Here is a 14,776-nt window from a genome sequence, read left to right on the forward strand (position 1 = left end):
AATGGACGTCACTCCTAACGTCAAGTAGTGGAGAGAGAGAGAGAGAGAAGGAGAATTAAACAATTATTTGCAGTAAAGGATGACTTGTTCGGACTGAGTGCACAATTCTGAATAAAATACATAATTTATACCCAGAATCTCTCAAACTAATAAGAAAACTGTCCATGGAATTTAGTCAAACATTAGTCATTTTCTTATAGATTCTGGTTAATTTAAAGGCCCTCTAACTCTCACACCATTGTATAACGGCTCGTATATGTTCATCCATCTTATTCTATCTTTCAATTGCTCCAATCGGACCATCTTCTTGAACTCCAATTCAAGGAAAAAAATTCGTGTGTGATCGTGACAGAATGCGGGTTAGTAAATGAAGTTCCCTCTTTATTTCTTCTTTTTGTTTTTCTTTTTCATATATTCGATTGGATTTTACTGTATCACTCTCTCTCTAACTTCAATTTCCTGTGATGAAGGAAAGAAGCCTAGTTTTCTTTCTTTTGGTTTTTATTTTCAGAACGAAAAGTTCTGTCACCATTGACATAGGGTTGTTTTTGTCTGCTAGATGGACAATAGTTTATGAATAAAGTCGGTCCACTTATACCATTCGTGCACATACTTTGTTATTATATGGTTTTTTTTTATTCAATCATTGCCAGAAAAATCACTAGTAAAGTTCTTTGGAACATGGAATTTTCGATGTACCAGCAAGGACCCTTTTCTTGGACCACCAATAGGCCAGCTAAATCAACTTCTTTTCCCATCATCAGTCATTCATTTTTCTCTACATCTGCTTATTCTTCTCGAATATCTTTTTGTAGTATTGCTAAGGTGATCAAATTCGTTCGTGAAAAATAATGCGGCCGAACAAAATACGTACAAATTTTGAAACATATAGAATAATTAACAGACACAAACACGCGTATCATTTGATTCAAATCTTATAATTCAATGAGATTGATCCTTCAAACTAGTCTACTCCAATTAATTTATCACTCTCATCATCCCTATAGCAGTGTAATGATAGGGTACATTGAAGTAGTTTAAAATACTAATTCGTGTTATATAGTGATGGTCAAAAAGAGGGTGTTTGGAATCATTGTTGTGGTTTATGATCAATTTGAATAAGAATTCTTTTTCTTTACTGCTCTTTCCACTCTCTCCTGCACATATTTATCACAGCAAGGGAGAATGATAATCAACTAGCTCTCTAGCTAAACACAATGATACACAGAAAGAAGCACCCAATTTGGTTCGCAAGATTCGGTCTTGTTGTTTTTTCTTTTTGGGGTTTCCATTGGGTATTTCTGATTAATTAGTGATCTAATCATAATTATACAGGCTATCAATCTGAAACTTGGAAAACTAGGGTCTTTCTCACTGCTATAATATATAAAGAAAAGTTGCCATTAATTCTTCTAGCTAGGTAAGCTACTAGTACATTGAAGAAGATGCCAAGCTTGATGAGGGTTATGACTTGAGAAAGAAAAAAAATCATTAAAATGATATGCCTGCTCCCCTTTATGACCAAATTAAGCATCTATCGTTCTGTTTGCTAATTAATTAATTATTAATTAAATTATAATGATTCCATACTTATATTATATAGTACTGCTCCAGAAAATCTTCTCTGATTAGTGCTAAATCTTCAAGATTATTCATGCAATGCTACCAAGCTAGCCTGCAGCTTGACGCATGGCTGGTTTGCTTTACATGTGACATTATATATAATGCATTTTGTGCCTGGAAGATTCAAAGAAAAAAGGATTCATATTGCTTTGATTTGATCATGTTTTGGAATAAATACAAAAGTTGCATAATTTGAAGGGCATAGTGCTAAATATTAGCTTCATGATCACCAGAATATATTCCAAATGTATATTCAGTTCATCCTGTGTTTCCTTTACTAGCTTTCATCTATGTCATACAGTTATGTACTAACTAATCCCAAATTTGACTGCTATAGTCCTACTTCCACTAATGTTACCTAAACTTCACCACTTTCAATATGAATTCAAAATTCTCACCATATTGATAATATTATCTCATGAAAGAGAAGTTATGCTATCGAATTATCAATTTAAATCATCATTACGGTATTAAGCACGTGTATATTAATAATATTATCTTATCAAACAGTCTAAAATGTTATGTCATTTGATTATCATTCCAGATGCATTCACACGTTCAATTTCAAGTGAAAGTAAAAATTAACTGATTCACAATTTAACAACATAACACGTTAGACTGTTTAATAAAAGAACGCGCTTTACTCACACATATATTTTATGGATATGAATTGTACAAGTGTCATTACCCAATTAGAAGGGTGGGGATAATGAACTTCATTTTTATTCTCTTCCCCTTTCCTGGGGAGAGTTTTATATTATATAAATATTAGTTTGTTTGTGGTATGCTGGGGAAGGAAGGATCGTGCCATCCTCACTCTACCAACACTTAAGGTTTTTGCTACTGCTTGTTTTAGTGGCCAATGATTTGACAGCACTAAAAAGGGTTGAAACACTAATACATTATTAATTACTAGCCTAGGAAATTCTTTGACTGCCTGTTTGATTGGAAGATAAAATTCCTGCACTAATTATCTATACCACTTGAAATATATATATATATATATATATATGATATTCCTTATCTGAATGAGCTTTTCCTGCATTTTCCCAATTTGGTATATATGAAGGTGTTATAAAATTAGCAATAAAATAAAATAAATTTCCTCGCTTTTACTAATATATGCGAAATCGTAGTTCCGCACTAAAATTCATAATTCAATACTTGAAAAATAAAATATACATTAATTATAGAATAATAATTGATCTCATATCCATTCATTCTCTCCGTACGGTTTATAGTTTATATTAGAGAGAGCTAAATAAAGCCGTGAAAGGATATCATTTTGGTTAAAAGCATATTACCAATAATAGAGTTTATTAATTAGACTAGGTATTATATTAATAATAATAATTAAGAAAAGTCCCATTTTACCATTACCTCAGTGCAACATCATGTCTCACTTTGACCATCTGAGGTGGGCTACTAATGCTGCATTTTTCCATAAACTTAATCGATTGTCCTACCGACAGAGAAGAAGAAAAAATAAAAAGTAGATTAGCATGGGGTTTAGGGTTAAGAGCATCATGTCTCTGATACATAGGCAATTTTTCTTATATTCTTTCGTGGACCAAGTGACAAGTTGTGAATTAAATTATATCAAAGTTAGAAAGAAAAAAAAGAGGAAACCTATTGATTGCAAACGTGCAATCAAATTCATAGTCATATAGGGCTTGCATAATGTTACTAAAAGCTACTTTGTTGAAAGAATTACTTTTTTTTTAACGGCTGGTTAAGGCATATTTTTGAAGTACATGAACGAGAAGTCCATTATCTTTTGAGTGAAGCGTGCCAAGTTTAATGTAGAACGTTAATTCAAAAGTGTGACCCCAACAATTGCTTAACCCCACACTTTAAATTATAAATCTCTATTTGTTACGGCGATTTATTATAATATCATTGATTTACACTTCGTTGAAGAAGATTATGAGTACACATTTCATTAACCATGATTGCTGAATAAAAAATATTCTCAATATGGTCAAAACACTTTCCTTGTCGCCGTCTTTCTTGGCTAAACAATGGGTGTGGATCGATTAGGCCATTCATGACTTTTCTTTTCTTTTTTATAAATAAGTTTAGATGATTGTGAAACAATAATTTTATCAACTAGTTTTTGTTTGGAGTTATTTTTACCACTCCCAAAAAACCATCGTGTATAATTTTCTTATAAAAACATAAGAGAAAACGTGCACTTCAAGCATCGTAAGATGAGTAATTTAAAGTGTCAATAACTGTTTTCTTTTTATTTAGAATGATTATTTTTTTATCTAAATTTAGAATGAGCATGAATGGCTATTTTCAATAGTACTTATGAGTGTACCTAATGTCATATTCCAAAGATGATCTCAAAATTTTGCTTTTATTGCTGCCAATGGCTTGTAAAGTAAGAGCAATTTGTTGGATAAGCAAGTAAAATTGATTTGGAATATAAAAATAATACAATAATTATAAAAAATTAAAAACAGTTTTCACCACTAAAGTTATTTAGGCCTCTTTGCCCTCAACAGTTTTAAACAATTTTCTTGTGAGGATAAAGGCCAAAAGCATATATGCCATGTGATATATATATGAAACAGTGAATTGCTGGCCCGTTTGTAGGAAACTTTTGCTCATTTGGCTTATAAAGATTCATAAAAAATTTCTCCACCAACATTGTAGAGATGTTATTTGCCCACTTGGAAAGTGACAACCATATTGAGCAAGCAGAAAGGTAAACAAATTAATTAATTAATTAAAGGATAGAAAAAGAAAAACAGAAGTCTTCTGATGCTTTTTGCCCCTTTCTGTGTTGAACGAACATTGCATTTTCATTTTTCTTTTTGGAATGCTAAAAACATTCATAATCTGATCTTAATCACTGTTAAAACTAAAATAGTTATAAGAATATCACTGCTAAAATATTTACAGAGTAATTATAGGGTCTGTTTGGGAGTGCTTCTGAAATGGCTAAAAAACGTTTTTTGACAATCCAAAAGCACGTATGTCATCATTTGGCATAAAAGTTTAGAAGTACTTATGGATCATATAAGCGCTTCATAGAGAAGTACTTGCAAGTGCTTTTTCAAGAAGCACTTTAATCTCTACGAAAATTTCATCATCTTTAAAATAAAAATGCTTTTGCTAGAAGCGTTTATAATAAAATTGCTTCCTAAAAAAGTAATCTCAAGCAATATATTGCATGCAGTGCTTTGGAAACAAATCATATATAAAAACATTTCTTATTTATTATAGATGACGACATATACAGAGGGAAGTTAGATATTAATAATTAGAAAGACAACCGAAAAAAAAAAAAAGTAAAAAAAAAACCTATTAGTAACTGACTTCTACCACCGACAACTACCCAACTACAACACTAAGCCCAGCAAAGGTGTCTTCTTTTATTAAACAAAAAGGAGAAGAAAAAAAAAAAAAACCTTCGATTCTTCTTTGCTTTACCCAGAAAGGCTTTTTAGTCATGTGGTGGTCCAAACCTAAATATTCTAAGAAAGCTCCTCCTGAAAGAAAAAGAAGCCTTTGTTGTTTTGCTCACCTATCAAAGCTCAAAAGCCATAGTACTGAAACTGAGTTGCTCCAAAATTGTTCATAAACTCTCCTCCTCCTCCTCCTCCTCTCACTGTTCCATTCTCTTCTTCTTCCACATTGAACCCTTCTACCTACAAACAAAATAACCACGTCAAACTTCACGTCGTTGTAATGTTCTATTGTCAAATTTACGACGAACATATAAGACTGTGAATCTAAACCACACTTTGAGATAAAAATAACATGGTCAATTATCTAAGAACATTTCTCTTTATGTACATGCAACCACATATACTATTCCATTCAGCGAAGGTTAAAAATAACAAAAATTGAAATGTGGAAAAACATAATTACCCAGAGTTCATCTTCGTCTTCTTCTCTGTTACTTGAACATGCAGCCTTGAGAACCTCACCAGTTTCGTCGTTGCGTGCAAATCTGCCACGTATGCGGGGTCGGTTATCCGCTAGTGTTTTTCGACATGCATACTTTTTTTGGGTACACAGAAGAAACAAACCAGGCACATTCAGATTCAGTTCAGAGACAAGAATCTAATTAACACGTATAAATTAAGGTTGTTTCTAGATTATGAGGATGGGTTTGTGTAATTATGTTTGATCAGAGAGAATTAACTAATTATTATTATTATTTTTTTATATATAAAAAGTTTATGATTTACCTTAATGGTCTTGTTGAAGTTTCTCTGCGACCTCTTGGCTCTGTACTTTGAAATTCTCTCTTTCCTCTCTTCTGCGCTGTACCTCCCCATTTTGAAGTTTGCAGCAGCTTCCTCCATCACCGAGCTCTCTCTCGGATTGCGGGCTGTTCTAAAATTCTACAAAGAATTTTGTAAAAAAGAAGAAAAAAAAGAAGAAGAGAAGGGTTTAATTACACAGAGCAAATTAAAACAGGGGATTAATTAAATTTAAATGTGAATTTTTAAGAGTAAACTGACTTGCAAATCTCCTGTGCTGGAAACTCTTCTCATTTGGCCAGCTAAAAAGCTGTTTTCAGGAGAGCTCAAGGCTTGGTTTTGTAAAGTTGAAGATTCCATGAGAGAATCAAAGCAAGGTTGGAAGACAACACCAGGCTTGCCATCGAAGGAGTTGCTGCTAAAACTCCTCTGCATAAACTTTGCCACATTCTCTGCACCACTGTAGCTATGAGGACCAAAAACTTGGTTATTATTATAAGCGTTTTGGTCAAAAGCTAAATGGCATTGCTCAGTTTTGACTTCCAGAGCATCGAAAGCAGGGAAATTTGGCAACCCATTTGCCAAATTTGCGCAGTTTTGATCCAGAGGGTTCAGATGGGTTGCTTGGCAAAGGCTCAAGCTTTCCAATTGGTAACTTGGGGGAGAAGAAGAGAGGATTGTTGGAGAGCTTTGGTCGAGTGAATTATTATGATGAGACTGGTTTTCAACTGGGTTTTGGTTGCTTTGGTGATCTGAGATTGCTTGGAGGATGTCAATGTCTGAGAAGGGAGAGAATGGCTCGGAGAAGAACTGGTCTGGTTCATAAGACGCCATTTCTGAGCTTGAAGAATGACGGAAGAAGGAGTCATCAAGAACGTAGAGATCAGAGGAAGACATTGGAGCGCAATTCTATGGTTGGATTGAACTCCCAGAAAAAAAATGAAACTGATGGAAGAAAGTTTGGAAGTTATAGACCGAGAGGAAGTCTGGGGAAGTTACAAGAAGAAGTGTTTGCTTTGAGTGTTTGCTTTGAACGGCCAAGCTCTATTGACGAATTGAGCTGGTAGATTTTTGAAAAGGCTTTTTGGGGGTTACTGAGGAGCAACAAGACAAGGAAAATCCATTTCTCCTCTCTCTCTCTCTCTCTCTCTCAAAAAAAGATTTTCAAACAGCACAGGAAGAGACCAGTCCACTTCTCTGCCATGCTATAAAAAGGACCAAACTTTGCACATTTGCCCTCCTTGTTTATCATATTTTGAGAAGTTCTCCAAGGCTTTTTTCATTTTATCAATTATCCCAACCCTTCCCTTTTTCTTTTGTTGGCATAATTTTATCTTTGCAAATAGTAGATTTCTTTATTTGTTATTAAAGAAGTCAAATTGATTAGGACATATTGAAACATAAATCAACTTTAAATGTACGGAAGATTGTTGTTGGTATTCGAGGTAACTAATTGACCTGGTTAAAAACAAATTAACCGTGAGATATCAACGGACAAAAGTGATATTGAACCATAAAAAAAAAGAGAAATATCGATATCAATAAGAAAAAGCGAACAACATTAGTAAAATCATTAGATAACGACTAACTTATTACTAACAGAATTGAGAAGCATGTTAGCTATACAACACAATTGCCGATGATTAGTTTTCTAGAAGAATGAGAGCATTCTCATGATTGCACGCGTTATTAAATATTGTCAAAAAAATGTATCGTGAGTGAAGTATATCTCGTTAATCATAGAATATTCGGTGTTCTCCCGCGATAACAACGACAAAATAGACGCTTATATAAAGGTAAAAGACAAATTGTTGTATGTTGTGTAATCTTCTCACTTCTTAACATTGTTAGCGTATTTTTACCCCAAAAAAAAAAAAAAAACATTGTTAGCGTATTTTAGATTTAACTTAAGAATATATCAAATGTTGAATCCATGGAACTTGACCGATTAGACATTTTAGATAAAGGTAAAAGATAAGCTCCTACATTTGTGAAACTTTCTAACTTCTAAATACTGTCATAATATCATAAGATTTTAACTTAAGCATACAAAGTTCTTTAATGATAAACACTCTCAACTCATTTACAAACTTACTAAAACTTGGATTGTCTTCAAATGAGAGTACTCTTGCAATTACTCTCTCATTTTATCGGCTAATTATGGTTAAAGATAGAGAGAGATTAATTAAAATGTGACCAATGGGGTGTTAGTTGAATTGACTTTTTAGTGTGCTTTCAAGTAATTCTGAGTTCAAGTCCTCATGATACCTGTTTGTGTAAGTTCTCCTTCCCCTTTCTAACTTTGGCAAAAACAAAAATGTGAACTATAATTAGGGATGACAACGAGACGGGATGGACACGGATTATCTATTCTCACAAAATAAACTGGATCCCATCAAGTAATATGACCACACATGGTTGATGAAGGGACACAAAGCAAAGCCCAACTCTCAAATAGGGGCCCATGCACCAATAGACAAATGCTCAAATTAAAAGCAACTTCTAGGCCCTGTTTGGCATGCTTCACTAAACCTCACTGGATTGGATATGGTTAAATAGTCCTAAAAACCTATGTTTGGTAAGAAATGGGATTAAGTTAAATGAGATTATATAGTCCAATGGGTAAAAAAATATTGGACTCGCTTGTCTAATATAGCCCAAAACTTGGTTCGCTAAATAGCGATGGTGCTATTTTGAACATGCGAGTCCGACTGGATACCACCACCACCGTCAAACACACAAGCTTGACCACCAGCACCATAAGTCCACTACTGTCAGACCACCACCATCAAACCCATAACCAGCTGCCAGAGACCCAATCGAACCATCATTACCACCCAATCAGTCAAACAAAGCATCATCACCACCCATAAACAGCCACCACATACTCAGTTCAACAACCATCATCACCTAATTAAAACCACCACAACCAACCGCCACCACATACCCAGAAGTGGATCTGGCTCTCTTAAAAGTTGGGGTGCAGCATGAAGAGAGAGTGAAAAGGAAGGAAGGAAGAAGAAAAGAGAGGAAAGGAACGGCCTGGAAAGGAAGAAATAAAAAAAAAGGAGGCTTTGGAAGGAATAAGAAAGGAGGAAGAAAGAAACGGGCCAGAGATAAGGAAGAAGAAAAAAGTCAATGGAGAGAAAAGGAAGAAAGAAAAGAAGAAAAAGAAAAAAAAAGATAAGATAGATTGAAGTGCGTGGTTCAATTTTTGTTTGACCAGAGATAAGATAATAAACCACCACATACTCACTTATTTGTTTTCTTTTTATTTATTTTTAGGTAAAAAAAGCCTTAATTAAAATTAAATATTAAATATTATTTTTTATTTTTATTTATTAAAATTAAATATTAAAATAATTATTTTTAGTCCGACACAACACCAAACATAGGTCTTCACTATTTTTGATCAGAACCCAGACCTAGGACCAAACATAGAGAGTGATTAATTAAAATGTGACTAATAGGGTGTTAGTTGGATTGACTTTTTAGTGTGCTTTCAAGTAATTCTGAGTTTAAATCCTCATGATACCTGTTTGTGTAAGTTCTTCTTCCCCTTTCTAACTTTGGCAGAAACAAAAATGTAAACTATAATTAGGGATGACAACGAGACGGGATGGACACGGATTATATATTCTCACAAAATAAACTGGATCCCATCATGTAATATGACCACACATGGTTGATGAAGGGACGCAAAGCAAAACCCAACTCTCAAATAGGGGCCCATGCACCAATAGACCAATGCTTAAATTAAAAGCAACTTCTAGAGTAATTCCTCCACCCACAAAACTAATCAGCACTCCCCAAATTGACACAAAATATTCCGATGAAGATTTAGGACACGCGTGGATATTCCAGCCCCGTCCCGTAAGAAAAGGCGTTGACAACCTGGCATTAGACCAATCAAAATAAGTTAATTTAACTTAATTTATTTTAATTCCGTGTTCATTGGCTTCATCGGAAATGGTTATCCGCGTAATACTTAATTACGTGGAAATTCCCGTTTTTTAAAATTATTCGTATCTTCTTTTTCTATTGGACGCAGAGTATTTTCTTTGGCTTATTACTTTTCTTTTCTCCCTTGTACTCATTGATTTAATAAATAAATAATAAAAGTCTGCCAAAGACTTTGATTTTTCATTTCTTCCGTTGGCTCTTTCTTCTTCAGATCACCACTTCTTCTTCTCCTTATTATAATTAGCAGGGCCGGCGGCCTCGCGGAAGTCGCTGCTCTTGCTCTTCTTCTTCTTCTTCTTCCTCTCCTTCAATTTCTCTGTGAGTTGTGTACGGAACAGTAACAGCAGCAGCCATGCCGTCGCAGGAGTACATGGACAAGATGCAGGGGCGCCAGAACTATCGAAATCTCTGGCACTCTGACCTCATGAGCACCGTTCAGGCTGACACTCGCTGTACTCTCTCTCTCTCTCTCTCTCTCTCTCTCTCTCTATACATTTAATTCGTTCAGTATCTGATCTGCTGTGAATGTTTGTTGCAGATTGCTGCTTTGCGGCTTTTTGGTGAGTGCTTATCGATCTGCTTTGCTTGCTTCTTAACCGTTGCTAGATCTGATTTCGTTGTCAATTTCACTGTTTCACTTCCTATTCTGTTTTTCGTCATTCTCGTTGCCTTCGTTGACTTGGTTTCGCACACTTTGACTTCAAGTTTTTTTTTAAAAATTATTCTTCAATTAAAGTTGGAAATTGAGTAATTCGTTCTGAATGACAAATGCTTGTTCCTCTGCACAATGTATCACTGCATGCTTTGAATTGCTTTGTGTTCTGAGTTTTACTGGATTTTCCTTGTAATTTGAAAGCTATGCATCTTGTATTATTTCCTTAGGTCTTTTTATAGATAAAATTCATTTTATCAAAATGGAAAAATAATAGAACAGAACAGAACCATCAGTGTATTCTATGGTGGCAGGATAGATGAAATTTGCCCAGCCACATCCTAAATTTTCACTACCATGGGACTAGTATAATATATGGTGTGGTTTGAATTCTTCTGCAAGGAGAACTAATTTGTATAGATCAGCATTGGATGGAAACTAAAGAACACAGAGTAGAACAAGTAGCAACCTCAATGCAGTAATTTTCCGTCATATGAAGAAGAGATACTATTTAATACTTTTGGTATATGGTTAATGCTATATAGACTTTAAATTAATTTTGATGTGTGTTGCCATGCCTTTATAGTTATGCATTGTCTTGTGATCACCTTTTTTCTTGAGAGCCAACTCCTAGACTTCTCCAATTTTCCATTTGGGGTTTTAACTTGGAATCGGGTCTTTGATTTCTCACCATATATGAAAAAAACTATTCAATCATGCACTGAAATTTTGCCGCCCAGTATGGTGCTTCTAATTTATTTTTGTTTCCCTGTAGTGCGCCATGTGCATCATACTTGCTCCGCAAACGGGCTCTGCATAATAACATGTCAAGGTAATTTATATTTTGAATTTCCTCGAATCTAAATCTAAAATTAGCTTATGTCGCCCTTTCTTTGATAATTGTGCTTTTGCTCTCCATAGATATGTATGCTGTGCTGGTTACATGCCCTGTAGCGGTAGGTGCGGGGAAAGTAAATGCCCTGAATTTTGTCTGGCGACTGAGGTATAAGATTTAATTTTATGACACTTTTTTGTTTAGTTTGCGCCTTAGTCAAATCCTAGGTGTAATATATATGTCTTACATATCATAAATTTTTTCCTTCTTACTAGTATGTTTTACGATGTTCTTAGGAGTTGCTTAGGTTCTTGCCTTTGATATAGAGAAGACACATTGATGGCTATTCATCTAACAATTATGGATGAGTTAAGTATTTCGCCCTAAGTCCTGTGCATATGGACATGATTAGATTTTCATTTGGATGCATTACATCCAGAGAAAAATACAGAAAGTTCAGCTCTGTTGGATAACACTAGGTGGGGTTTTCCTATGATTAAGGCGGGATTTCAGATGGTAGAAATATTAGTAATTAGAACATTTATAGGGAAAACAGAAGAAGTATGGAAGAATATATCAAAGGAATTAAGCCTTGAACTGTTCACAACACAATGTGATGTTTTAATTCCTCCAAAATCTATGTTTTACAAGCGATACCTTCTTCATAAACTTTCAATAGAACCCCTGCTGACTCATATAAATGGTAGACAACTCATTACATTGTAGGAAAGTACAAGAAGACTCTTAAACAATTCAAAAAGTATTTAACCCAAATATTGGCTCTTAATAACTCTTGCCACTGTTAGACTAACTCTGAAATGACATCTAAAAATATACTGAATCTTAAATATATTTAGTAATTACATAAATGGATTGGCTTTTTGTATCTTGGTTTACCTTGGAAAGCTCTTTGGACTGGGAATCTCTTGACTGAATTGGGCCAACAGGGTTTCTCTTCTTGGGCTTATAGATTTTTATTTTTATTTTATAATTTTTTTTTTCCTAAGGAAGCTGGTATTACTGCATCACCTGATAGAGCCTCAAGATGCTTCTGTTTTGGCTAATTATAAGCTCCTGGGAGGCATAGGGATTGCAATACTACCTTTTACACTATAGTTTCGTTAAGCATTGAGGATAGAAATTTAGTGCAGAGAGCAGAAACATAACAAGGTGGGAAGGGGATCTGTTGTTTCTAATCTCATAACCAGAATCGGGTGCATTTATTCAATGAGAACAAACCCATCCATATGTTGTCTGATTGCCATTGATCACAAATCATGACTTTGTCAAATTTGGCTCTATCACCGTGTAATTTATGCCCAATTAAGTGGGGCTTTTAGTTCACGCAGTTTCTCATTAGAAATTCAAATTATTATCAATTATTTCGAAAGAGTGTAATGAGTGTCAAAATTGCTTTAGAGGCTGAATTTTCAATTAAGAGACTGCAAGTAGAGAGAGATTTGTTGTTTATTCTTTCTTTCTTTGGGTTATGCAAACAACCTTTCTTAGTCAGTTGTATACTTGTCATTGTTAGAATTTGATTACTCATAGTTGGAGCTGCAGTGAGCTTCTCTTCCCATAGTCTCTAATTTTCCTACTCTGCTTGATGTTCCAGGTTTTCCTGTGCTTTGGGAATTCAGTGGCCTCAACCCGCTTTTTGTTGCAAGATGAATTTAATATACAGACAACGCAATGTGATAATTGCATTATTGTAATCTCTCTCTCTCTCTCTCTCTCTCTCTCTCTCACACACACACACACATTTAAAGTAACTGTGTTATTCAGCTGAATTTCCCCTTGTTAACAGGGTTTCATGTTCTGCCTACAACAAATTGCGTGCATTTTTTCCATTGTTGCAATGATTGTTGGAAGTGAAGAAATCTCAGAGGCATCTCAGTTACTGAACTGTTTGGCTGACCTGGTGTATTGCACGTAAGTTCTTTTCTTTTTCCCATTAAACATTCTCAGTGGACGTTGATCGGAAGTACTGATTTTACATTTGCCTTTTTTTTTTTCTTTTTCTGTAGGGTCTGTGCATGTATGCAGGTAAGCAAGTGGCTTTTTCTTTTTCTTCTTGTACTTCACATTTTTAACACTCCCAAATTTTAAGCTAGAACAAAACTTAGATGAACTTCATTGTCAGCTGACTTCTGACTTGGGATATGCAGACCCAACACAAGATCGAAATGGACAAACGTGACCACAAGTTTGAGCCACAACCTACGGCAGCGCCTCAATTCCAGCAGATGTCTCGCATTGATCAGCAAGTTCCTCCCTCAGTTGGGTATCCGCCTCAGCCGGCATATCCGCCTCAGCCGGCATATCCACCTCAGCCGGCATATCCACAGCCGGCTTATGGGCAACCTTATGGCTATCTACCTCCCCAGCAGGCTCAAGGCTATCCACCAGCTGGTTATCCTCCAAGTGGCCATCCACATTCTGGCCATTAACTCTAGGTGATTTTTGAGTTCGAATCACCATCTATGGTGGCCTCTGTATTCAATTGTGTTACATGTTGTTGGTTTGCAATTATTGTCACCGTTAAGTTCCAACTTGTGCATCGACCGTGGCTCTTCTTGGAGTTTACTTGCAAGATGGTTGACAGATACAGTAATTATTTTTATTTTTTTTTCGGTGCTTTGCTTTTCACCTTCTTAAACTCGAACTTCCAGAACCTTAATATACAAACGCGAGCTTCTTGTCCATCATTAACATTTTTCTCTTTCGCTTTATGGTTGTGTGAATTTGGGCGAGTATATGAAAATATCGTTTCAGTTTATTTCCAACATGCGGTAACCAAACAACGGGTTTGGTAATTCAAGTGGTTAAGAACAGTTACCAATATGCATGAGAAAAGCGAGCATAGTTGAACTTGGTATTGGAGCTGTTGGATTGCTAAATACCCAGTGTATTTAAATTTAATTTAACAGCTTCAATATTACTCATGTTATACTTTTTCTCATACTTGTCGGAGAATTTCTCCTTTCAAGTTATTTAAAAGTTAGATGAAGTGTTGTTTTATCAACTCGCAATTTAAATACATATTTGGAGTATATCGACTGTAATGCACATCAAAGTAATGCGTGGACTCTCTTGGGTTTATTGGACGAATGAAAGAGATGAAACAGTCAGCTCTCTCAGTTTTGGTTGTAAAGTCATTTGACCCACATTTATTGATGCAATGGTTAATCAAGTGCATGCTATGAAATACTGAAAGCTTTGGGAATTTGAGATCAATACTTCATCAAACAGTAAGCTAACGTATTTAATACCTCGCCTAATTTTGCAACAATTTAATATGTTTTTATTTCTAATTATAACGGATGAGGTCGAACTCTTGACCTAACGTGTTTTTTTCCACCCACCCTCATAACTTAGGCTTATTGTGGAGTAGAGTAACAAAGCCCACGACTATGTCCGAACCAACTCTAATGAGCTTATTATGATGTGAACCACATGTAGGACTATGTATTTTCATATTCA

At 35.1% G+C, this 14,776-nt stretch overlaps 2 protein-coding genes across 2 annotated transcripts; one reads left to right on the top strand and one right to left on the bottom strand.

The window, feature by feature from the left end:
• Positions 1 to 4,832: 4,832 nt before the first annotated feature.
• On the bottom strand, positions 4,833 to 6,862 carry LOC103337551 (CCT motif family protein). The gene is made up of 4 exons (XM_008240713.2): positions 6,105 to 6,862; positions 5,829 to 5,984; positions 5,506 to 5,637; positions 4,833 to 5,282 (listed from the first exon to the last, which is right to left on the bottom strand). Exons 1-4 carry the CDS (start codon positions 6,738 to 6,740, stop codon positions 5,169 to 5,171), a joined length of 1,038 nt encoding a protein of 345 aa, XP_008238935.1. The 5' UTR covers positions 6,741 to 6,862; the 3' UTR covers positions 4,833 to 5,168.
• Positions 6,863 to 9,790: 2,928 nt separating this feature from the next.
• Positions 9,791 to 14,005, top strand: LOC103337552 (uncharacterized). The gene is made up of 8 exons (XM_008240715.3): positions 9,791 to 10,258; positions 10,345 to 10,366; positions 11,234 to 11,290; positions 11,380 to 11,461; positions 12,909 to 13,004; positions 13,101 to 13,225; positions 13,321 to 13,339; positions 13,462 to 14,005. Exons 1-8 carry the CDS (start codon positions 10,159 to 10,161, stop codon positions 13,741 to 13,743), a joined length of 783 nt encoding a protein of 260 aa, XP_008238937.2. The 5' UTR covers positions 9,791 to 10,158; the 3' UTR covers positions 13,744 to 14,005.
• The last annotated feature ends 771 nt before the right edge of the window (positions 14,006 to 14,776 follow it).

This window comes from Prunus mume, linkage group LG7, assembly GCF_029339155.1.
Source record: "Prunus mume cultivar Tortuosa linkage group LG7, ASM2933915v1, whole genome shotgun sequence".
NCBI lineage: Eukaryota > Viridiplantae > Streptophyta > Magnoliopsida > Rosales > Rosaceae > Prunus > Prunus mume.